This window comes from Rhagoletis pomonella, unplaced genomic scaffold (genome assembly GCF_013731165.1).
Source record: "Rhagoletis pomonella isolate Grant_MI unplaced genomic scaffold, Rhpom_1.0 Rhpom_scaffold_00007, whole genome shotgun sequence".
In the NCBI taxonomy this organism is placed as follows: Eukaryota; Metazoa; Arthropoda; class Insecta; order Diptera; family Tephritidae; genus Rhagoletis; species Rhagoletis pomonella.
This window is the reverse complement of record NW_023458561.1, coordinates 54,696,862-54,722,870: the sequence shown is the minus strand read 5'-3', so window position 1 is coordinate 54,722,870 and position 26,009 is coordinate 54,696,862. Positions and strand designations below refer to the sequence as shown.

Sequence of the window (26,009 nt, the reverse complement as noted above, 5' to 3'; positions counted from 1 at the left end):
CATAACAAAGACAAGTTTTGAAGAATGCAGAAGTGAGGACCACAACGCTTAATAATTCTGCCCTCATTTTATTTGCATCAATCATGTCCTGCAAACAACTACATACATCAATCTGGTAGGCTACAAATTTGTATTTGCGACTTAGACCAGAGGGCGAAAAAGCAGACTATATCGAGATGGAATGCGCCAAACACCTGTAAAATCATTAAAGTCATGTGCGGTTTACTACAAAATTGTCATAGGTATCAAAAACGCGATTGAAATAGCTTGGAGCCACAGAGTTTAATAATCTTGAAAACGTGACAAAACTTGGGCCTCAAGCGCTACTGAATTTCTCAAAAAGCGTTGACATCCTAAACGATGTATACTTCGAATATACTTAACTAGACCTCTATATCCATCTGGCATCACTGGGGACCTAACCTCGCCTAACCTATTACAAAATAATATTTATTTATATTTTTAGAACAAAATTACGAAGTGCCCTTATTTTCATGCCCAGTTTCATGTTTTTATGACCCTAGCAAACTCTATGCCCACTGGAAACACCAAACTAATGCTTGTGCTACTATACACTCTAGATAAAGCGCTGATATAGAATGTCGCATTAGCTTTCCTTGTAGCAAGTTCCCAGCGCGACTTTGCCAACCCAATGTTTAGTTATTGCTCTTTGAATTTTCAAAAAAAAGTTGCATAAATCAATGCCGTTAAATTGCGGGACGTTACTAAAACGATATGCGCGTTTGTATTAATTGTAGTTACAGTGCTGTAAACACTTGAAGATATATATAAGCGCGCACATATATTTAGCTGTTGACCAACTTTTTTTATGCCTGAATACTTTGGTACCTCTATATAATATGACGGCCGATGGCAGGCTTGTTGGCAGACTTGTTGGTAAAGGCGGTTGCTAAGAACGACCGCCGTTAAACTGTGTATGTGGCATGCAAACTGCTTTGTTTAGCTAAGCATAACATACAATTAACCCTTCATCTACTTGGTATTTATACATGTAATTATGTGGCCTAACATTGTTACGCTACACATTCGGCTCACTCTGCATAGCACGCTTCAAATTTCCTTTACTTCCTTAGTAGCCCTGACAGTAGCTGGACTTTGCCGTTTTGCCAGTGTTAGCAATACAAATACCTACCTTGTATATTTCAAATTTTCTAGCGAGTTAGCATAAAAACACCCATCTGCACGAGTTTAATACGTGCAACATGACCAAAAAAATTTCTGCTTGCCATTGCAACAATTTACCTCTTCAAAGTCAACTATTGGCCAGAAGTAGGGTAATTTGATTTTGTTGTTGTTGTTGCTTTTTTTAGTTAATTTGTTTTTATTAGTGCGCTGGTTGTTGTCCTTGTGACTTTTGTTGGTGACATTCATGCTGCTAATATTCCCAACACTTTCCTATTGCCGCTCAAGCTTAGGTTTTCAGATTTCAATTTTTGCTGTTGGTATCTTTGTAGCCAATAGACGCAGTCGATTCGATTGCCCGCAACGCTACGGTCGCACTCAATAACTATTTACGTCAATGTGATTGCCTTCAAAATGTCATGTTGCAAGTTGTTTGCCAACAACCAAAGATACACAAGCAGCCTTTAGTCGTCTGGGCAGGTGTGTCCTTATCACCAAAGTGTGGTGGAGTGGGGTCTTTGTCTGAGCACGAAATTGCAACATCATCCTGCAACAACTCGACACCACCGGCAGTAGTGAGTTGACTTTGACGTTGATCAACTCATTGCAGGATAATATTTCTATTACTCAACTGTTTGCGCACAGTCAACACAGAGCAACAGACAGCCATCCGTTGAGCAGCAGCTACATATGGGGCGTTCCATACCAAAATGTGCTTGCCATGTTTCAAATTTTTAGGATTGACGGATAAACATAAATAATAAATAAATACGAAATTTGAGCTTGATTAATATATTTTTAAAAACTTTACAGCACAAAAACAAAAACAAATCGATTTAATAGTTTTTCAAATATCTAGAGAACGGGTTGAAGAAAAAATTTGAAAAATATCACATATACACAAATCAAAATTCTCTATGAAAATAAATATTTTTTAAATTCTTTTTCTGGAAAAATGTTTCACATACAAATTTTTTGATAAAAAAAAACCCACCAAACAATTTGTGTTGCCGGCAATAAGAAAACGTGTCGCCCTCGGAAACAAATTTATTGCCGGTAATATTGCCATCGAATCGATTTCCTATTACCGGTCGCTCTAAAACGTCCGCCGAAGGCAACTCGCCTGGGTGAGTCGTTTTCTTATTACCTGAATGAGTCCTTTTCTTATCGCTTCAGGCGATATTTGGAATAATTTTATTCTTCTTAATACTTCATTTATTTTTTTGTATACCAAATTGCAACTTACAATCGGAATTAATTCATTTTCTCGCTGTGAGACTTCCTATTTTTTTTTCAATCTTGTCCTTGGGCATAATTTAGATGCTTTTGGCCAATGCTATTGACGCCATATTCATAAGTTTCCGAATTTTTGAGAACTTTTTTATTCAAAATTGACATGAACGAAGTGGTGTTGCCGATTTGTTGCCATTGACGATTGTTGCCTATTTCTCATGTTTTGCATGGTGGGAATAGTTTTTGAAAATAGTAGAAGTGTAATATTACGGGGTGCACTCTACAATAATTTGATTTATGCATTTTTTTTTTTACACCGAAGTTGAGCAAAATAAGTACACTACAAATTAAAATTTTTTTTTTGAGTATGCACTTTTCTAGCCCATTAAGTTTTAGTATAATAAAGTGCAAGCTTTAAGCCATTTCGAAACTGGCAATTTTTTTTCTTTAATTTTCTTTGAAAACGATTTTGCGCACTTTCTTCCATAAGCAAAAAGCCGCCAGCATAAAAAATATTAAAAATCAGCGCAATCTTTCAGTAGACTAAAACTTGCACTCTTTGCACTAAAATTTTATGGGCTACCAAACTGCATACTCAAAAAATCTAAAAAAAAATTTAAAAATTTGTATATTTGTAATGTACTCATTTTACTCAACTTCGGTGTAAAAAATATTCATAACTCAAATTATTGTACGAGTGCTCCCCGTAATACTATACTTAAATATTGCGCAATACTCAGAGCGACCATTATGATTTTTTTTCACTTTTTTTTTGAAATAGCATATTTTCAAAAACTAAAAAAAAAATATAAACAAATTTTTATGTGAAGTATTTTTCAAGAAAAAAATTTTCTATGTGAAATATTTTTCAAGAAAAAAAATTTTAAAAATATCTATTTTCATAGAGCATTTTGATGTGTGTATGTATGTGTGATTTTTGTCAAATTTTTTCCTCGCCCCATTCTCGAGATATTTGGAAAACTATTAAATCGATTTTTTTTTTTGTTTTTGTGCTGTAAAGTTTTTAAAAATGTATTTATCAAGCTCAAATTTTATATTTATTTATTATTTATGTTTGGTATGGAAAGCCCCATATACATATGTATGCTTAGTATGCCGCGCTCGTTTGCACTGTGCAACTCCATATATCTATAGATATACCCACACTTATGAAGGTATGATAAGCAGTTGTATTTGTGTGTGCTGTATACATTGACTCCTGTTAGCTCAATGAATTGTGCGAATGTTATGCACGGCCAACCCGGTCGTTAAGTGGCATATTAATAATTTGTTGAATATGCATTAAATTGGTTACTCGCAGTGGCGGCAATGCGGGCGTAAGTACTACCCACTTACCATACACTGTATGCATATACATATACTAAGTATACATGTATGTACTGCTGTTGCATGTCATTGACGTTGATTATGGAGACATACGCAGCCCGCCCAATGTTAACAGGAACGTGATTTTCATTTTTAATGAGTTTTACATCGATACTCGGCGAGTGAAATTTTTATTTTCTGAAGCAATTTTTGCACGCAAAAAAAGTAATAAAAAAAAGAAATTAATAGGAGGTACACATTGCCTACCATCGGCACCTACAACACAGACGTTGTATACGATGGAGACGCTGTAGGCGCAGTTTTAATTAATTTGGGAGCTCATAAAAGGCTTCGTTGAGCTTCAAACTCATACTCAAACAATGATTTTAAGGTCTGCGGCGTATAAACAGAATTCAAGGAAATAACTTTTCCCCCAAGCAGACTGTTAAAAAACAATTCACGAAATATGCGATAGCTACACCGTTGCCATGCAATTAATAATGCTGCCAATTTAATTTGTTTAAATTTCGTAAATTGAGTTTGCTTAAAATTTTCGAAAAGGGCATTAATTTTATAATGGAAAGTTCTCGGTTGCTTGAAAATCTTGGCGAAGCATTGCGGCGATAAAGTTTCAAAAATTTTGCTTTAAATTTAAAATTTACTTTGATTAAAAATTCTCGAAAAAATCTGAAATAATTGCTTCCAAAGATTTATTTTGAAAGATGCATTTGCTCTGCAAATTTAATTTTTAGCGGTAATTTCGCTGCTTCCATCAGCTCTTAGATGATTTTAATTTCTGTTGGAAAGCTTGATGGAATTTGCTACACACAGTGACGAACAAAAGTATTGGTATAGAGAATTTTTAGCAATGTATGAAAATTTTTTCATTTCAATTTCTTTTCGATAATTTTGTTTAAAAATATAATTCCACAAAAAAAATTAATATTATATATCTAAACTTTGTGCAAAACCTAATAAAATTCAATAAAATTGCATACTAATTTTCTATTCAGATTTTGAAGAAAAATTGTAAGTACGCAGATGTGACGCAAATTGCAAGTATGAATTTGCTAAAAAATTGCGTTGATTTTTGGCAATTTTTTTTTTGTATGGAAGAAAATGAAGCATTGTCCGCAAAAAAAAATCCTAAAACTCCCTTCTTCCTAAAAATTGTATCTCATTTCCAAGCATGCTACTCGCATTCATTTTACTGCTTTCATAGAAATATATTTTTATTTAAAGTGTAGGTATATTTAAGATAGCTACTAGCTCAGAAAGATTTGAAAAAAAACTCATTTATTGCTGAATTAAAATCGGCTTCGAAGCTGCAACTATTTATATAAAACTTTATGTTACCAACAAATATTTTTCCAAAAAACTTTATTTTATTTCTTTTTGCCATCTACTACGTAATCCCCAGGCGCTCATGTCAAAGCTGTTGCTCAAAGCTTTGTATGCAACTGAAATAAAAAAAAAATGTTTGCAATCGACACGTTTCGTACAAAACTAATCTGCGTGCCACCACAGCACTTTGTTGATCAATGAAACAAAATAAAATTCCCACAAATAAAATAATATGTATTTTTTTAGAAATGAAATACAAAAAAAAAAAACAAAATGCCTCCATATCAGCTTAGTGAAACCAAAAGGATTCAAATCCCTTCAAACCACGCAGTCAAAAACACAGACACGTTTCAACAATAAACCAACCCACATTTGGACACCAGCCACTACATACATACATAGAAGATTGTAGCAGTTAAGGGCGAATCTATTTATGTAAATGTTTTAGTCTCTGGACGTGCCACACAAAAAAAAAATATTTACTATCTGCAATGCTTAACCGTTTGCAGTGTTCCCTGGCATTCGCTAACGCATTGTTCGTGCTGCTTCCATAGTTCAGTCGGCACATTTTTGATTTGTTTTTTCTGAACCTCCGTACAGTTTTTTAGTTCAACTCTTTTCCAGCAATCAAACTATTTAGTTTTTTACATTTATACGTATCTCAACAATGGCTTTCATTCATTTTGTATTTTTTTTTTTCGTTCTCTTTGCAGCTCAATATCAATCACCGCGTATAATCGAGCATCCAACAGATTTGGTTGTGAAAAAGAATGAACCTGCCACACTGAATTGCAAAGTCGAAGGTAAACCGGAGCCGACAATTGAATGGTTTAAGGTAAGTCCATGCGCTGCTCAAAAAAAAAAAACAAAAATAAAAATGTTCAAATATAGTTACGAGGATAACAACGCCCATATGTGCATACACAAAGATATTTACACAATCAATATATCTGCACATCACTCACACAGCAGCACTAAAATGGAGATAGTTTGTACGGGGATTTTTGTGTGAAAGTGTGGTGCCGTGTGTTATTTATATTCAATAGGCGCAAGAAGGACTTTAGCTGAGAGCACTTCACGTGTGCCGAGGCGTAGATATACATATGTATGTATGTATGTTTGCGCAATAGCTTGACATAGGATTACTGCTCGTCAGTGTATTAAACTCCGTACTTTCCATGCACATTTACATAGCCTTCGTACCTTATAGTTATAGCCCTTGCTCGTGTGGCAGCAATTTTATTTAACTTTTCTCTCGATCCACTATTGTTTTCTCATTGCTCGTTTTTTTTTTGTTTTTGATTTGCATTGAATAAAACAATCGAAAATGTAAATCCCGGCAATACGATAGCAATAAAATCACTTACAATTTGAAATGTAATAAATTTGAAAAGGTAAATGCTGCAACTTGAGGATATGCTGAAATATTGTGTCTACGTAGTATTGTAGTGGTAATGGCTAGACGTTATTTGGAGTGCGCTGAATGAGTTTTCAGTTGCGGACTAGGATGTACATACGTAAAAAAATGGAATTGAAAAAATTTAATTAACTATTATTTGGGTAACTAAATTCTTGCGTTGATGCGCAATACATCGTTCATGGCATAAGTACACCCGGAGTTTGGCATCGCATTCTGAGGGATGACCGCTGCACAGTGGTTCAAAAATGGCATTTAGTGTTCACAATTCACGGGAGATTAACATTAGGCATGTTTTATTCAACCATCACAAGCAAATACAGTATATTTTGCTTTGCTGCCTCTATGCTTAAGTGCACATTTAAGATACCTACCCTAAAATGCGCATCAGAGGCATTATTTTTAACATTTATAAGGAAACTGCTCCGGCTTTTGTGGTGAAATGAAAACTAGTGAAATTTGCAGACCCGCGAGAAAAGGATCGACACTCAAGACTCATTTGCGGACTTGCCTATACGCCTTATGTCTGAATTTGGCATCCCCACCAAACTGATACGGCTGTGTAAAATGATGTTGAGCAATACCACCAGCTCCGCCAGAATTGGGAAAGACCTCTACGAGCCGTTCGCCAACAAACGGGGTTTCAGACGGGACGACTTCCTTTCATGTGACTTCTTTAATCTGATGTTGGAGAAGATAATAAGAGCTGCAGAACTGAACCGCTCAGGAACAATTTACTACAAGAGCGTGCAATTGCTGGCTTATGCCGATGACATCGACGTTATCGATAACAAAAGCCGCGAAGTCTGTTCTGTCTTTTCCAAGTTAGATTAGGAAACAAAGCGATTGGGTCTGGTGGTAAACGAGGACAAGACGAAGTATCTCCTGTCATCAAACAAACAGTCAGCACATTTGCGCCTAGGCACCCTCGTCACTGTTGACAGTTATAATTTCGAGAAAGTAGAGAATTTCGTTTACTTGGGAACCAGCATTAACACCGATTATAATGACAGCATAGAAATCCAACGCAGAACCACTCTTGCCAACAAGTGCTACTTTGGACTGAATAGGCAATTCAGGAGTAAAGTCCTATCTCGACGTGCGAAAACCACGCTCCATAAGTCACTCATCATACCCGTGTTGGTGTATGGACAACGACAACATCCGATGAGGCGACTCTTGGAGTGTTCGAGAGAAAGATTTTGCGGAAGATTTACGGGCCTTTATGCGTTGGCGATGGCGCGTACTGCAGACGATGTAATGATGTCCCGTTGAGCTTTACAACGGCATGGACATAGTGCAACGAGGACAGCGAGTCCGCTGGCTTGGCCATGTCGTTCGAATGGACACCGACGCTCCAGCTCTGAAATTATTTAACTCGGCACCCGCTGGTGGTAGCATAAGAAGAGGGACGCCAACACTGCGATGGAAAGGCCAGGTGGAGAATACCTTGGCGCAGAAGAGCGACCACTGGCGTGCTTTGTTGAACTCGGCTAAAATCGCTTTGGCGGTTACAGCGGCAAATAAGAAGAAGAAGAGAATAAAATTTGAAAGGGATCAGTTCAGCCCGATTTTCGGAATTTTGTTTGTTTATATTAAATTTGATTTTGTAGAAAATCGATTCTTTTATTCCAGTTAATAAACATTAAACTTGTTTAAAACAATCGTAGTTTCCTCAAAATGAAAAAAAATTCAAACAAATTTGAAATTTTAGGTATAAAAAATGTTAACCAACATACATTTTTTTTGTTTGTTTATAGATCATTAAATTTAAAGAGTTCGCGTTAATGTTTAATAATATAGAAAACGCTATTATTTCCCATTTAACATGCAGATCTGCTCGAAATGTAAGCAAAAAAATTATTAGAAATTAACGCAACCTCTTACCCACTTGAAACTTGTATTTTTTTGCACTAAAATTTGGTGTCCCATGAAACTGCTTACCCGACATTTTTGTAAAAATTAAAAAAACAATTAATTTTGGTGCAAATTTTTGTTATAAAGTTTCGATTTTTTTTTTTTAATTTTGGGGAAACCTACAATTGTTTTAAAATAGTTTTTGTTATGTAACATTAACTAAATGGAAGAGGAAATCGATTTTCTTCACTGCACTTCGAACTAAAAAATTGGATACAAATAAAAAATTATAATAATAACTGGTCAGTTGCAAATTTTATTAGCTTTCATTGAAAAAGATAATAATAATAATCAAAAAAATAATGGAAAGACCAAATGGAGAGGACTTTGCTGTACTTGGCATTTCCGCACCCAGAAAAAGGTTTAGTTATAATTACCAAGATTTCGTTATAGTAACCAAATGAAATAAACATCTACACCTTTTCAAGTTTATAATGGCTCATAATAGCATATTCTGCATTTGGATATACATTTCCATCCAAACAAATCTCTCTCCACAAAACATCTGAAGGCGTCTGATCATCCACAGTGTCATGGTTACTGAGATCATCCCACTTGGCACCAGTGGACTTTTTTATGGGGCAACTCGGATGGCCGTATTTATACGAACAAACCTCAAACTTTAGAGGACTTTCATTACTAACGTAAGATTTATGATTAGACAAGGATTGGAGACATACATATTTAAGTAAGAATTATTATTTTAATTCAAATTAATGGCGGTGTATTTGCCCTCGAAATCTGTGTTTGGACGTTGGAAATGAAAACGATTTTAATATGTCCATCAACGTCAAAGATTTATACGAAAATATTTTTACAACATTTTAAATACACATATTAGGTAAAATCGTGAATGATCGGTTAGTTCTTTTTATTATAGCTTTTACTTTACAATGAGGCCTTGAAAGCCAGAGTAGCCTTCCTGAATTAAAAAAAAAATCCTTTACCCCGACAGGTATGTAGCATAACGTAGGTGGATTGAACTCTTCAGTAAAACACCTTATTTGTTGTTTGTAGATCCTTCTCTCTCATATTACAAAAAAAAAAAAATTTTTAAATTTAAATAGACTACTCTGACTCTCATATGTATGTATAAATGGTTAATGAATAAAAAGTTGAGTGAACGTTTTATTAAAAATAGTACCATTGAAATTTTAACTACACAATTTTTAAGTTTATTGCTTTTAATTATCGTTTATGTTTAAATTGTTGAAATTTAAATTATGTGTTGCACCATTATGCAAATAATTTTCATTATTCGTAAAATTTATACAACACCTTACAACAAGTAATTACCGCACTTACCTAGATATCTACTTATGTACATATGTACACCAAATGTCTGCCTTTCACTGCAATACTTTTTGTAAAATGACACCAAAACCACAAAACAGTGAAAAAAACCTAAAAGCACCATCAACCGCATTTGTCGCAGCCGCACAGAAAAGTACCTACATACAACATGTAAATCATGAAAACGAAAGTGGCATGCAACACATGTCTGACAGTGCTACCACCTACAGTGTAAGTCTTTAATTCAATTGCACTATGTCTGCTCGAAAAAAAACAAGAAAAATAAATAAAAACTCACAATGCCACATTTCCACAGAGACAAGGAGAGTTAAACCGCAAAAGTTTGTTATGCAAAAACAAAAATTGTGGTTTGTCTCTTGCAGCTTGATAACTTCGTGCGACTGCAAATCAACTGGGTATAGGTTGACAAAGGGCAAGAATATTTTTCTTTTGTAGATGAGTGTGGTAAAGTGTTTGCCACAAGCGGTTAAGAAAAAAAAAACAATAACAAATTGAATAGTAAGGTAAATTTTAGCCTGAATACTAAAATTTTTTTATAGTAAAATTAAGGGCAGTCGCTCAAAAGCACTAGTTGCAAGCATACCAGCTCCATACCCGTTAAAGCGCTTCATTCAGCAAATGAGTACCTACAAAATTTAGTACAGAATTAGGCATGACTCGAATTTGTATATCGGAAGTGACGATCAAAGTCATAATTAAAAATAAAATTCTGCAATGAATATGAAGACCTTTATGTAACTGAACTATTAGATATGGAAACTAGGCTGAAACTAGTTCAAAAGAGAAGAGTACTTAGACAATTGATCAGCACTGTTTAAAACCACTTCTGTATTGCGCCGATGTGAGTAGTTTGCTTATCCTTCGTGCCTCTCCAAACAAAAAAGAAAAGTGGTAAAGTGCTGTGTCTTCTTGCAATTGCTCTAAAAGCCTAACTCGTTTGCCTTGCCAGCACATAAATATTTTTACACAAACATTTTTTGTTGTTGTGTTTTTGCCTTACACTTACCAATATTTTTCTTACATTTAAATAAACGTTTTTCACATCTCCACATTTTTCTTATTTCTTTCCGCCTTTAGGATGGCGAACCTGTAAACACAAACGAAAAGAAATCACATCGCGTTTTATTCAAGGATGGCGCGCTCTTCTTCTATCGCACTATGATGAGCAAAAAGGAACAAGACAGCGGCGTCTATTGGTGTGTGGCCAAGAATCATGTGGGCAAGGCTGTGAGTCGTAAGGCCACTTTACAAATTGCTGGTAAGTATAGAAAGAGATGCAAATAAATTTTAAATTCCTTATTTTTGTTTTCGCACTCTAAGTGCTTAAAAAACAAACAAAAAAAAGCAAAAGGCAAAAATATGTGTGTGGCGCTTGCATACATTAGCAGCTGGCGTCTGCTGCTTTTCTAGTGGAACTTAGGTACTTACCTTTGCTTATTCGTCTTCCTTTTTAGTTGTAAGCAATATGTAAGTGTGTAAATTGAATTTGGTATTTAACGCATTTGCCACTTCGTTTTGGCGCTAATTTGTGGCGCTTTACTTTACTTGTGGTTCTAAATATGAGGGTAGTAATCGCATTACTATTCCGAATTTATAGTCAGATATCTGCATAGATACAACAAAATTAATACGGCAATGCCTTCATGTCTTAGTAGCATCAAATTGCTTTAGCTAAATTTTTGTAAAATAGAAAATAAGTGGCAACCTTGCACTAATATTCTAAGGGATAACACTAACTATATAGGCAAATAATTGTTTATGAGCTTTCTTTTAGTACCCATAATTAGTAATATTGTATCTTAATTTTCGACACAAAAAAATGGAAAAGAGGTGGCAACTCTATTTAACAATATTTTTGAATTTGAGCTTTTATATAATTTCCATTTTATACCCATATAATGATGCTTTATTTTATTTGTAACTAATTGAAAATAGGTGGCAACCCTATACGAATATTTTCGGAGATAACACCAATACAGATAGCCTCAAAATGCAAAACGTTATCTGAATACAAAATTTAATCAAAATCATTCAAGCTTGTTTTCACTGTGACAACAAAATTTCTCGACATATTTTGACACAACTTTATCTCCTCTATCCAAATCTTTACCAATTATATTATTGGCCAAAAATGGACACGTTCACGACTGAAGAACTATTCTGACCTAAGTCAATCGATAGACCGATTTTTAGTCTCAACTGACAATGTGTTTTCACCTATTTGATCGAATCATCGAATTTGACATAGTGGAAACCAGCCTTTAGAGCTGTTTCCGAGAAGCCAACCAAAACCACAGAATTCTTAACCTTTTTACATAGCAAAAATTTGGAAAAAATGGGCGTCTGCATTGACCTTCATTAAAAAACCAGGACAACCAGGCAAGGACCGGGACACCAGAACAATTTCGTAAAACCACGACAAATTCTAGAAAACCAGGACGTCTGGCAGCCCTACTCTATGTGGAAACTCAATTGAAAGCGAATGCATTTGTAGTAATATTATCAAATTAGATTCATCTTTCTATATACCAAATCGGTCACATTCACTTCTTGGGTTTCAAATAGGGATTTTAAATTTATTTTAATTAAAAAAAATACATACTTACTATGTTCTTACTTTTCTCAAAATTAGCTGCCTACGGATTTGAATCGACCTGGTTCTCTTATTCATTTGATAGGCATTTCTAATTTTAATACAATGTAGAGTAAGTCCCTATGTTTATCGGTCTAAAATATTTATATTTACCTTTGGAGTTGAGAAATCAATGAAATACTAACAAAATAGATTTAAGAGATTTTCAAAGGCTTTGCAATTGAGACTGTTGACTTTTCATCCCATAGCACTTCATACAACTTTGCGAGTACGAAATAAAACATTTTAATTACAATCTTACGAATACTATACCCCATCGTGTATGCTGCCATCGCTGCTTACTGGAAGTTGCACTTACAAGAAGCAACAACAGCAATTAAAACATCAACATCCCACCTGGGGGGTTGGCACATTTCATAGAGAAAATTTTGATATGCGGACGTTGAAAGATGATTTTTGTGTTTTAAATGATGAAAGTGAATCGTAGCGGAAAAGTTGTAAAAATACAAAGCCAGGGATGAAAGAAAAACAACAAAAAGCAGACACAAATAACAAACAAAGATTTCTAAAAACAACTCGAAAGATAGAAGTGAACAACAGTAAACATAAAAACAAATGACAACAAAAAGCAAAAACTCATCAAAATGCAGTGGAGCACAATTCGAGGCAATGAAAAAAACTAAGAAATAAAAGCATAAAATGAAAAGAAGAAAAAAAACATTCGTCTATGTCCATTGGATTTGTTGAAGTTTAACGCGAGGATTTCGTCGACCGCAAGCAAAGCGTAAAAGCTTTGAAAGTTTACTTTGCAACAGCAGCAACAAAATTTAATTGCGCCGCCATACGTACGGCGGTGTACACGTACATGCATACATTTATTTACTCGCTGCTACAAGTGCATTCAGACAGTCAGTCAGTTAGACCGTAAGTCAATCACTCACTCCGCGCAAAGTACGCTGTAATCGTAAAAGCGCCCACTACATTCCCGGTGGCCCAAGCGCCAGCCTGTGTTGATACAATACAGCCTCGTAGTGTATTTACTGCCTCTTCTCCGTTTTCTCCTATTTTATTAGTCAGTCAGTTCATAAGTGAGTCAGCGATGGCCCAGACAGTAGACAGGTTGTTGAATTTGCTTAGCATTTTGATGAATTATTCACAACAGTGTGTCGTAAAGGTGTGCCAAAATGAAAATAATCAAAGGAAAATCACGAGAACTTTAAAGCGTGTCTGCGCAACTGATTAATTTTAGGTTTAGAAAGATGGAAGCAACTTTACCTAGAATATAAATTTCCCACAGATTAAATTGTTACGGTTTCGCTTACCCATTTAAATATTCTTCTTCATAATCATTTTAATTATAATGTTTAAGTCTACACTCATATGTACTCATATCATACTCATATTCGTAATCACTTTCGTATTCATTTTCACTTTCATATCCAGATTCATATTCATATATATAATCATATTCGTACTCATATTGAAGCGCATACTCAATTGCATACTCACACTCATACCTATACTCATATCCATATTACTACTTATATACGTACTCATACTCACACTCATATCCGTATTCATATTCATACTCATATTCGGATTCGCATACATATTATTAGTATATATCTCACAGTACTTAATCTAGCATGTATTTAAGTTCACATACTATTGCACCTACAGTATCGGTCATATCTATAGCACGCCATTTCAAAGTGATATTGTGTGCCACTTATGTTCATTTATTTATTTTTAAGAATTTTCAATTAAAATATAGCTCTTTCTCTAACAAAATCCATATAAACCCAAGTTTAACAATTTGTAGAATACTCCAAAAAAGTGAAACAAATTTTCATATAAATTTCAAACTTTTTTCTCGGAAGTGTTAGAATTTTTCTGAATACACAGTTTTATAGCACAATCAATTTTAGTCGGATAATAAGCAAGTTTCAAGTGGCTAAAGGTAACCGTTGATTTTTTAGAATTTTTTTCGCCAAAGGTATTGCGGTTTTCTTCCATATACAAATAAATTGAATTTATTCATTACATGGAAGCCAATGCGACAAAAAAAATTCTAAAAAATTAACGGTAATTCGTAGCCACTTGAAATTTGCACATTATCAGACTAAAATTGCAGGGGCTAAAAAACTGTGTACTCAAAAAAACTCTAACACTTTCGAGAAAAAAGTTCGAAATTTAGGTGAAATTTTGTTGCACTTTTTTTAAGTTTTCTACAAATTGTTAAACTTGGGTATATATGGGGTTTGTCTGAGAATGAACTAAATTTCAATTGAAAATTCTTAAAAATAAATAAATAAACACAATATCACTTTGAAATGGCGTGCTATAGATATGCCCGATACTGTACATGTATCTATATACATACATATATATGTATTTAAGTTATGTACAAACATAATCACGAGAACTTCCGCAACTGACTAAATTTAAGTTAAGAGAGATGGAAGCAACTTTTTTGGGAATATAAATTTCCCACAGATTTAGTTCTTACGGTTTTGCTTACCCGTTTAAATACTCTTATTACTACTCATTTAAATTATAATGTTTAAATTCACACTCATATGTACTCATATTCGTAATCACATTCGTATTCATTTTCACTTTCATATCCAGATTCAAATTTATATTTATAATCATATTCGTAATCATATTCATATCAATACTCGAATTCGTACTCATATTCAAGCGCATACTCAAATACATACTCATACTCATATCCATATTTATACTCATATCCATACTCATGCTGATACTCTCACTCATACTCGTATTCACATACTATTGCACCTACATACATATACATACATATGTACGTTGCTTACAAACATATGCGTGCACTTTTTGGCACCTTGTCATTAGCTTCAAAAATAATTCTTCCTCCTCGGCTAAATTTAAAAATGAGCTGGCTAATTTTTTCCAAATGTAACTTTTCAAAAGCGAAATTCAGCCCCTGGGATATGTTGAAAGCAACAGTTTTGGTGTGACAAAAATACTTCAACAAGTCAACAAAAATACTTCAACAAGTTAAAAAAAAAATAGGAGGCAAGCATCTACGCACTGACATGTTGCAAGTCGTTGATCTGCGCTTACGTCACCACCAGCAGTCAGCAAACAGCGAGCACATCCAAGGACTGGATGACTTGCTCTGCCGCATTGAGGCGAAAACAAAAAAAGAAAGAAAATCTTAATTGTACGCCGCATTAAAATTTGTCGCTAATGCCACATCACTTACATTTCACGCGGTCTCATCTGACGCTCTCCATGGCAATCTCAGCTAAAGAACAGTGCTGGGCGCGTTTAAAAAAAAAATTTGATATTTTTTGTTTTTATTTTTTACTGTTGAGATTTGTGGCGTTAGTACATGCGACAATTGATGTTTCTTAAGTACTTCCACGATAGATTTATGGTGCGCTTTTCCTCCAATATACCCCTCAAATAAAAACACATGTCTATTCATATATTTATGGCTGTTAGTTCTTATGGAAGACTGGCGAGATGTATCGCTTTGCTTTCATATTTTTGCGTCTGCTCCATCCAATACCGTCTGTCCGCCCCTCTGTCTATTTGCTTGTCTATTTGTCGTACAAGTAAAAGTGTCAACAAATGTTTAACTTTATATTCTTGCCGGCTCATAAGTGCTTTTGAGTAAATAAAATTTGATTTTTTCCATTATACAAAAAGAGAAAAGTACTTACATATGTATGACAAAAAAAAAATAATAAAGAGAAAATCATACAAAAGTGTCGTCTAAAGAATGAACTAATTCTGCATCAAATTGGCATGGAATTTCAGTGCGTGCGTTTGTGCGCTTGGCTGTTTGAAGTGTTGTTATGTCATCAAATGTGTGTCAATAAGTTGAAGTGTTGAACGAATGAGTTAAGTACTCATTTGTGGACTATTTATTGCTAAGCGCTATGAATGTATTTTCATACAAAAAATTTTATTTAAATGCATATATTTGTACATAAGCATGTATATACACGCAGTAAAATTCTTCTCATTTTGAAGTATGTACGACTGTTTGTCGGTAAATAAATATGTTTACAATCGCTTTGCGATAGAATGCCTGACTTCGTTTAGAATGTGGGAATATTTTTAAGTGCAAATAAAAATTACATGCAGCAATGTGCGTAGTACGAGAAAGGCTTGATATTTTGTCGGTAGAAAATTCACTCCATTCGCTCGTAGCCAAGCAAATCTTACCACCACTATTTTTAATAAATTAGATAGAATTTCGTAAATTAGTAAAAAAATATATTTTTTAATATAGATCAATAGTTCATACTGTAGTAAAAATTGTATAAAGAAAGGTTTCAAACTTTATGAGGTATTGCACTGCATATCTATCTGAAATTTTCTTAAAAATTTTGATTGAATGGCTTGAAATTTTTATATTTTTTTTTTGCTGCTAGTGGCTCAACCTCACTTAATATCTAGTAACTGATTCTAAGTTCGGCCGTTCGAGCCGTTTTTCGACACGTGGGAATTTATTGCACTAGCGTATGCACAAAAACGTCCATTAGGCTACTTCTTTTGCTGTTTATGGATCGAAAAATTAGAAGCGAAATCAATCATGTTGTATCTCTCGCTTCCAGACATTAGGGATATTTGATTATTATTTTTTGTCGCTAAGATATTCGCGCGGGTCTATGCTCATCTACCAAATTCTGTCTCTAATTTTGCCCCGTGACACTCATTTCTGCTCTCTGAACAGTTTTAAGATAAACTAAGAAGCAGTGTTGCCTAGTTTTGAATTTGAAAAACCACTAAAACCCAAGAAAAATCGCGTTTTTTCTCGGAAAAAAACACCAAATTTCTATTGGAATATTTAATGGGCTTGAGAAATCGTATTGTAGGGATGCCGATTCAGATTAATAAGAATCAACGTTTCTTGCGCGACAGCTCTAAACGCTTTATCTCAAACAACTTTTCAAGAGCGTCCTATTTCTGAATTCGTCAGCTGCCGATTCAAAAACGCCCTACATCATCACATTTTCAATATATTTTGAAGTGAGATAGGGTGTTTTTTAACTGCATTCTGAGGTAGGGCGTTCTTCAACCAAATTCTGAAATAGGGCGTTCTTGAAGTGTTTTTTGAGATAGGGCATTTTGGAACTGGCTGCCGAAATAGGTCGATATTCCACTGAGCAGTCGATATGGGGTGGTAGCTTGGCACTAAAATACGACCAGGCCATATGAAATAGTTGATCAGAAAGCTTCGACGTCTGACTTGTGTTTGTATTACGAAAGCAGTGCGCTCTTGCTCGCAGAGGAAGAAAAATGAAAAATAAGGCTCCCATATCCCTTTTGCGCTAATTCTTACACATAAAATACTACGGGAAATAGTATTTGAGAATCGGTTCAGCATAGCATTGTGCAGCAAAGTACCGAGGAGTACCTACATTATGGAAAGGTGTGTTTAGATTAGTACCCTTGTACATGGATGACTCCAAATCCAATGAGGGAATAAAATAAGACCTGTGTTGCGAAACAGAGCCAGTGTATCCAATAAATCCAATGGGTAGGCGCTGGAATATATTTCAGTCAGAAGTCTGTGTATTAAGCAGGGACTATCAAAATGAGATAGTTGTCATCCTCAGTGGTAACGAGATGGTTATCAAAACTTTTTCATATTTTGAAGTTACATCACTCGATTGGAAATTACGATAGCACTCATCTCTTATAGATGCCATGGTACCTTAACAATATTTCTAATCAAAAGCGATGATATTTCCAGCATACAGAGGAACAAAATCACACAACGGACCCGTAGCAGTGCGCACCCTATATTAAAAGCAAATTATCTGGCAACAACAACTAAATTAAGTACTAGTATGTTCCTATATGGAATAACGAAGCAAAACAATTCTAGCTGGAAGTGAATGAGAACCAAAGAAAGTGCCTACAGCCATTAAGTAAAGCGTCAGCGCATTGACAATTACATTATTTTGTACGCGGGAACAAGCATTCACATCGGTAAGAATGTCGTCCTTGAAATTGGCTGCAAAAATTTATATTGAGCAGGTTCAGCCTCAATGAACAATGAAATAACTTTAAAGGTGTCTCGCGACGCACAGTGTTGAGGCAGTTTATTCAGATTTAGTAGAAGTATAGACCCGTGGGCCTTTATGAACTTTACAACACAAAATATTATAAATACATACAGCCGCTCCTCTGGCTGGGGTACATCATAGGAACAGATGGCCATACTCTAGCTCCGGAAGAGAGGTTTAAACGAAACTCATTTAGCAAACAGGCACAATTTTGTACAGAACTTTCTTACTGAGTTTAAAAGTTATTTCAAATATTTTTCCCATTTTTTAATAGAGACTCAACTCGAACAGCATTTCATTAAATTAACGTTCTTATTTCATGTAAGCTGATGTGAACGAGATTTAATGGCAAAGAAATGTATTTTCTTCCAATTGATGGCAATCGTTGACGGGTGAAAACTCCGGGTTAATTTTTAGGCGCTTCACATCACTTATCATCAGCCACGATTTTCCCAAATCGAATCATTCCCATTTAGGCATCGATATTGTGAGAAAAAGTTTGCGAAAGAACCAACCAAATTGAAGTAGAGGAAACAATAAATTAAACCAAATTGTTTTTATTTATTCCGAGAATCACTGATAACAATTGCGCATAATAAATTCCATGCCTTGCTAAATAAGAAAGAAACCAATTCTTGTGAGCATAAAAAGCAACAGCATAGCAGCAGGAGGCGTTGGACGAAAGCAGAAGTGCTGTAAAAAGCGACCGCCCGTGGCGTTATCAATCAACACCAATTCAATGCAACTTTTTGCTGCGCCAGCAAAAACCGACAAGCAAAGACAGAGAAGAATAAAGTAAACGGGTTGAAGATTGAAGGATGAAAAAACCGCTGCAAAAGAAAGAGAAACTCAAAGATAACTCACTCAACGTATGCTTCTCTAAATATGCGTGCTTGCGACACATTGCTACACCCGCATGCAACATGATCGACACAAGGCTTATCAAGCATGAGATATAATTTGCGGCAAGAAAGCGAAGAAGAAAAGGAATGACGCGAAAAAATTCAACAAAATGTGTGGCAGTGAAGCGCGAAATGAGCGCCATTCAAAATATTCAGCTGGTACTTGCAGCATTTGGCATGTGGCATGTGAGAGTTTGTCAATCAGCGCACAAAAGTAGACATAAAGTATGTATTGCGCAAGCAATTTGTTCAACAAAAGGGTAATATTTGCAGCAGCAACGAGGCAACTGACATTCGAAGCCAAGATTTGCAAAGAAAACAAAAAACGCATAGAAGTGGGAACAAGTGGCAACAAATCAAGGTTGTGGCAGCTAATATGCCAAGCCACATATGCAAGTCATTTGTTCCGGCTGCTTGCCATCGGCACTAGCAGCAAAGAATATATAATACGTGCAACAAAGCATTGCTGTTGACAGCGCCAACACTTCGACTTAAATATGTATGTATGTAGCTGCAGTGATGAATAACGCAGTTGCAAGCAAGTTCAACAATTTGCAACACGAGTGCACAAATGCTGATGAATTGTTTACAATTCGTCTAGGCGGCACTGAAGTGCTGACTGAGTGGTTCGCCAACTGACTGGCATTTGCTGCAGCAAAAGTCAATATAGAGCGGTACGTGTTGCACGTACATACATGCGTACGCACATGCATACATCGCTTGACTATTGGGCGTCGTTGAAGTGAAGAAAATCATAGTAAATCGCTGATTGACAAATGAGCAATGAAAGCCGCAGATTTATTTGTGGCAAGTTGTTGATAGTAGAGATTTTCGTATATTGCAAATGATGCAACAAAATAAAAAAAGTGCATGACAGTGAAAAATCAATTGTATACGAGCGCTAAAGCATACGCAACAAATGCTTAATTGCGTGCAAAAGCGCCTGCCGCAAGGCGTTCGCGACGACGGGCGGCATGTAACAAAAGTCAGATTCGGCAATTGTTAAAAAATAGCTAAAATAAATTGAAGGCAGTTGAAGCTATACTTTGTACAAGTTGCTAAAGTGCGCAGGGTTTGCGGCCTAAACAATCTCATGCGATTTAAATTTTATGAGCCATAAAGAAAATTTATTTCAATTTCGTTGCGTGTCACTATGTACATGTGAGTGAAATGCATTTAAACTCGTGACTTTTGGCCTTAACCACCAGCCGGTGAACGAAAAATATGTGTGTTCATATATGTATGTACATATGCTTGCTACATGCATAAAAAAATTGCCGGTAGTCATAGGCGTTGCAACTCCAGCAAACTTAAAAGCCCATCTCTAGCAATGGCATGTAACTATTTCATTGATACGATCATTGGCGTGGCAAGATCGGGTGCGCGCAAAGGCCGATAGCGCTTAGAGGTGATGTGAGCCACCTTACAACAGCGACAGCGACAGCACGCTGGTATACGCTATGAAAATTGTTGCATGCACTGTTGATCTGCACACACTTTACTGAGATGCCATAATGCGGAAGAATTGCGCGTCAGAATGAATTTCTGGCCCAAATTCAGTCATATCTGTGTTTATGTAATAAGTATCTATGTACATTAGACCGTACCATCTTAGAAGCAAAAGAAAAGTTCAACGTACACCTCTGAGCGTAAAGTGTTTTACCAGCTTTATCAGGTTTCACCTATGTATAATGAAATCTTGCAATTAATTTTTAACGAACTTCGCGATGAGCTAGACACTTGAAACTTCAAACTTAGCTCAGAACCCGATGGTAATGCAACGCAAAAGATGAATTACAGGGCAACTCTGGCTATTATCTTTCAACTCACCTTAATCTTTCGTAAGACAATTGTCAATTCTGGCAACTATCTTGAAAGCTCTTTACTAATCGAAAGGTCTGCTAACGAGCAGGTCTTAGCGTTATGCTATTGGCCTTTTAACAATAAGTTGTTTAAAAATTAAATTGAATAAACTTTTTTTTTCGAATCAATAAAAACTAATAAATAAAAGAAAATAAAATGAAAATAAAGCAAAAATAAATAAAAATATTTTTAAAAACTAAATGAAATCAAACAATATTTTCTTAACAATAAAATCAAAACTTAAATACAAAAAATAAATCGAAATAGAAGAAAGTAATACTTAAAAGTTAAAAAAAAAATATATATTTTTAAATCAAAATCTAAAAATTAAAAAAAATATACTGAAAAAGAAAAAAATTAAAGAAGATCCTAATAATTAAATGAAATAAAGATAAATATATATTTTTATTTAATGAAATCAAAAAATTAAAAGAAAGTAAAATAAACAACGAATAACAAATTTAAGTTAAAAAATGCAGTAAGTTTCTAACAATTAAATAAAATTTTAAAAACTGTTTTTCTTTTTTAAACACTTTAATCTAAAAATTAAAGGAAAACGAAACAAAAAAAAAATTATAAGAAAGAAAAAATAAAATAAGCTCCTCAAAATTAAATTAAATAAAAAATATTCTTCTTTGTGAAAGGACATCTAGAAATTAAAAGTAGATTAAATTATAAAAGAAAAAATATATAAAATAAGTTATCTACTAAAAATTAAATGAAATTGAGAAATATATACATATATTTAAAACAAAAAATTATTGAAACAGAAAAAAAAAATTAAATTAAAAAGTAGGAAAAAATTTAAACTAAAAACTTAGCTCACTCGATCATTGCGACTACTGGTGCGACCCGAGCTAAACGATATACAAGTGCTTTCTCCCAAAATAAATTTTCACCACGAGCGGTGAATGACAGAGCTTCTTTTCTAAGACTTTTGTGCTAGAATAACAAAAGTCTTTCGGATTAGCTTGCAATCGGTCTTTCATTTGTCTCACGAAAGACTTTTAACTATCTTATCCAGAATTGCTCTGTTAATCCTATAGGTGGCGCAGATGTCCAGCTATTATATACGTATACATTACTTAAATAGAGAAAATAACTCCACATAAAAATTCGTGGTGCAGGCGGCGAATTTCTCTTTTTAAACCACTAATAAAAGCTCGCCTTAAATTTTTTTTTTTGTAATCACTAATTTTATTTCGAAACCAAATTTTGTTTGGTCTCCTCTAGACAATAACATCGATATATCATACTTTAAGATCCTACTGTAAATACCAAAGATACGACGCTTACGTTCGCCAAAAAAAAAATCGAAATTGCCTCCCAAAAATATTTAATATTCGAACTTATAATTCTAGTACGGTCTAATGTATGTACATAGATAGATCATAATATATGTACCTACATATTTGTAGTTATTATATATATTTGTTCATGTGGCGCGAGTACATACGAATGCTGTTATCCGTGTTGCATGAAATATTGCAGTGACGTGGCATGTCCATATCTGGGTTACAATGATTTACCTGGCTCAGTTGCTTTGGGAATCCTCCTTTCAACACATTATTTAGCGGTTAACCTTAAATGCTGATGTGCCCTTGCGAAACCACCGTATGCTTGTGAGTGTGAGCAGCACAAATATCAACAAAAAAAACGATTACTCTGCCACGAATTTACTACCGCGATATTTTACAGTTAATAATGGGCGAGCTGCATCAAGATTTTGCATAAAAACTTTAGTTGTATATGGCAAAAGAGAAGTGACCCGTGGGCGCCAGTGTCGCTTACAGTGGTGTGATGCCAACCAAAGTGTAAGAAGAGCATGATAATCAACGAGCTATAAATATAAAAAATAAATGAGTATGATATTCCAATATTTAACTCAAACTCAAAGTTCCATTTGGATGATCTAGGAGCGTTTCAGCATTAAAAATAAAATTTTGAAAAAAATGCCGCTTATGTTATATTTACTCACACTAAAATTAAACTCAAAATGCAAGCACAAGCTCAGTAGAGATTATCCCCATTTACCAGCTTAACTTCCTCACCTGTAATTAAAAAAAGATTTAGACTTTCAAATCGTTAATCTGTAATTATAAAATAATCTCAGATTAGACCATTAACTTTTCGATGTACTAGGTTCCGATTATTTTCGCGAAGAGGAGTAGAAATGTCAAATGTGAATGTAAACAAAAATGGGCGCTACCAAGGCAGAGGGATGTGTAAAATATGAAGTTTAAATACTTACCTATATTTCCATTTCTTAATATAGTAGAAAAAAGTGATAACAGTGACAGTGAGAAAAAACTTCTAACTTCTCTTTAAGTTGGGAGAAAAACAAGCTCAACTATATTGTCGGCTAATAATTCGAGATTCCCTTATGTCCTTTAAAACTCAAAACCCACCTGAAATGTGACTCAAATCCATACTCAAACAGAAACTCGAATTGAAACTTAAACTCAATCCCATACATTCTGTTAAATATTAAACTAAACCCAAACTAGCCTTATTCCAACACTTGCTATCGCTAATTTTGATCGGCAAAAATCTCCAAAAGAATAGCAGACGCCCCTAGCAAAACGCAACAACTGCTACATTCCCCCATACTACCAGATTTGGCTGATTACATATTGCATGTGTTACTCTTCCAATGTTGTATACTTTTAGGCCCCACTGCTTTTCATTTAGAGAATTTAAGCGATTGTCAGAATTTCATCACAGAACTCGAATTCAAACTGAAAATAAAACTTAAACTTAAACTTAATCTCAAAACCAAACATAAATTCAAACCCAAAACGAAACTAAAAATAAACTTAGACTCAGACTTTAATCAAATCTAATATCAAACTCGATCTTAACCACAGCCTCACACTCAAACTCGACCTCCAAATTTATCTCAAACATGAAATAAAACTTAAACTCAAACACGGTATTCAACTTTAAGCCAAAATCAAAATAAACTCTGTCACAAACTCAAATTTAAACTCAAACGAAATCAAAATCACACTCAAACTCAAAAATCAGACTGAAACTCATTCGTTCTACACAATCTTAAATCAAAACGCAAACTAAAGCTTAAACTAAACCTCAAATTTAGAGTCACATTTATATTGAGGCTAAACTCAGCCCAACGTTCAAACTAAAATTTAAAGTCTAGCTCAAAGCAAAATTCAATAAAATTAAAACTCAAAATCAAACATTTGCCTTAACCCAATAAAAATTTTAAACTAAAACTTGAACTCAAACCAAACTCAAACTTAAAAACATGAACCCATATATATCCCAACATAGACCATAACTTAAACTCAAACTCAAGCTCCCATTCGAACCCTACCCAAACTCAAAAATTCAACTCAAACTCAAACTTTTAACAAGCTTAAATCCAGACCTAAATGTGGTTTTTTAAACTAAAAATTTTCGATGCTTTTTTATTAGCTACAGATATCACTAAACAGTAGGTTGCCAAAAACTCTTTTAGTTTCCGGCCAGCAATGCTGTTCTGTGCCTACTGCTCTCGGGCTGTAACATGTTCAAGCACAAATCCACTGTCTCTACATTAGTGTGTATATATATATGAGACGGTTGTCGACTTTTTTGAACTGACAGCCAGCAACCGAAACCGTGGCAACTGATGCAGATGTTAAAGATTTGCGGCAACCGATAACTCGATGCGCTCATTCACACAGCAAATCGCAACACAAGCAACAACAAAAAAAAACAGCAGCAAAAGTGATGCTGCACAATACAAACCAATATGCATGCCACACCAGCGACAGCAAAAGCCGCAAGCTACCGCAGAACAACGCGTGCCGCATTGCAGCATGCCCTCTAAAAACACACACACACACGGGCTTATACTATATATATGTACATACATATTACTAAGGCAATAGTAAAACGATTGTCGTTGCGGTTATTTTTCTATCAACAGCAGCTATTTGCGACTGCATCTTCTTCGTCGTGTCTTGCCCCACCCCCACCAACAATATCAGCAATCTCGGTTGCATTAAAGTGCCGACGCTGTCGTTGTCGCTGTTGCTGCCGCCACCATCACAGAGGTTAAAGTGTACGCGCACAAACTTCTTATTTCTCCAGCTTGATGACGCCGCTTGGTCGCAACCTCAGGTGGTACTTGCAACGCCAAAATATTATACGCCAAGTGGGTGTTTACGCGCGCACCCAACAACAGCAATACGTTTCATTGCTGTTGCCTCCTCCAAACATACAAACACAAACACAAACACATGCTCACTTTACTGCATGACTGCATGTTGCACCATTGCATTGCCTTTTATAGGTTATGTTGCGGTAATGCTGCGTCAAGCTGCGAGTGGTGGGAGTGAGCAGAAAATCTGTGTAGCCTGCAGTAGCGTGTAAATTGGTAGAAATTTGCAATTTCACAGCAGATTTTTATGCGCTTGCTCTCATAGCTTTGTTGGGTAAATTCTTTTATTATTATTACTTTTGTTTTGTTTTTGTTTTTATTTTTAGGTGAGTTGTCGGTGGATAGTTGCAGGCGTTGATATGACGATCGCTGAATGCCATTCGTTGTTTGTATTTTCTTTTTAGTTTTCACTCGCTTATTTGATTGTGTGTGTGTGCGGCAAATGGCGCGATGCACTTTGCTGCTCTATGCTTTTCTTTGAAAATACTTTTTTCATAATGGTAATTGTAAGTGTCATTTTATTATTTTTTAATAGAAAATATTGAATTTATGTTATCTATTTAGGTTTATTGAGATGTCTTAAAACACCAGAAAGCTATGGACGTAAAAGTTTGGTTTCTGGTTAAGTATTTAATTACTTTTTTTTTTACTTTCTTTTTTTCGCGTTAACAAAGCACATTGCCACTTTGAATTATTTATCTAAATGTCGAGGATCACA

General features: G+C 34.9%; 1 protein-coding gene across 1 annotated transcript in view; it reads left to right on the top strand.

Annotated features, from left to right (window-relative positions):
- The window catches only part of LOC118743097 (roundabout homolog 2), a 568,533-nt gene that overhangs the window by 363,257 nt on the left and 179,267 nt on the right, over nucleotides 1-26,009 (top strand). Inside the window, exons 3-4 of the mRNA XM_036475600.1 lie at nucleotides 5,760-5,881; nucleotides 10,772-10,952. Of these exons, the coding sequence (XP_036331493.1) occupies nucleotides 5,760-5,881; nucleotides 10,772-10,952 (303 nt within the window). The remainder of the gene's footprint in view (nucleotides 1-5,759; nucleotides 5,882-10,771; nucleotides 10,953-26,009) is intronic.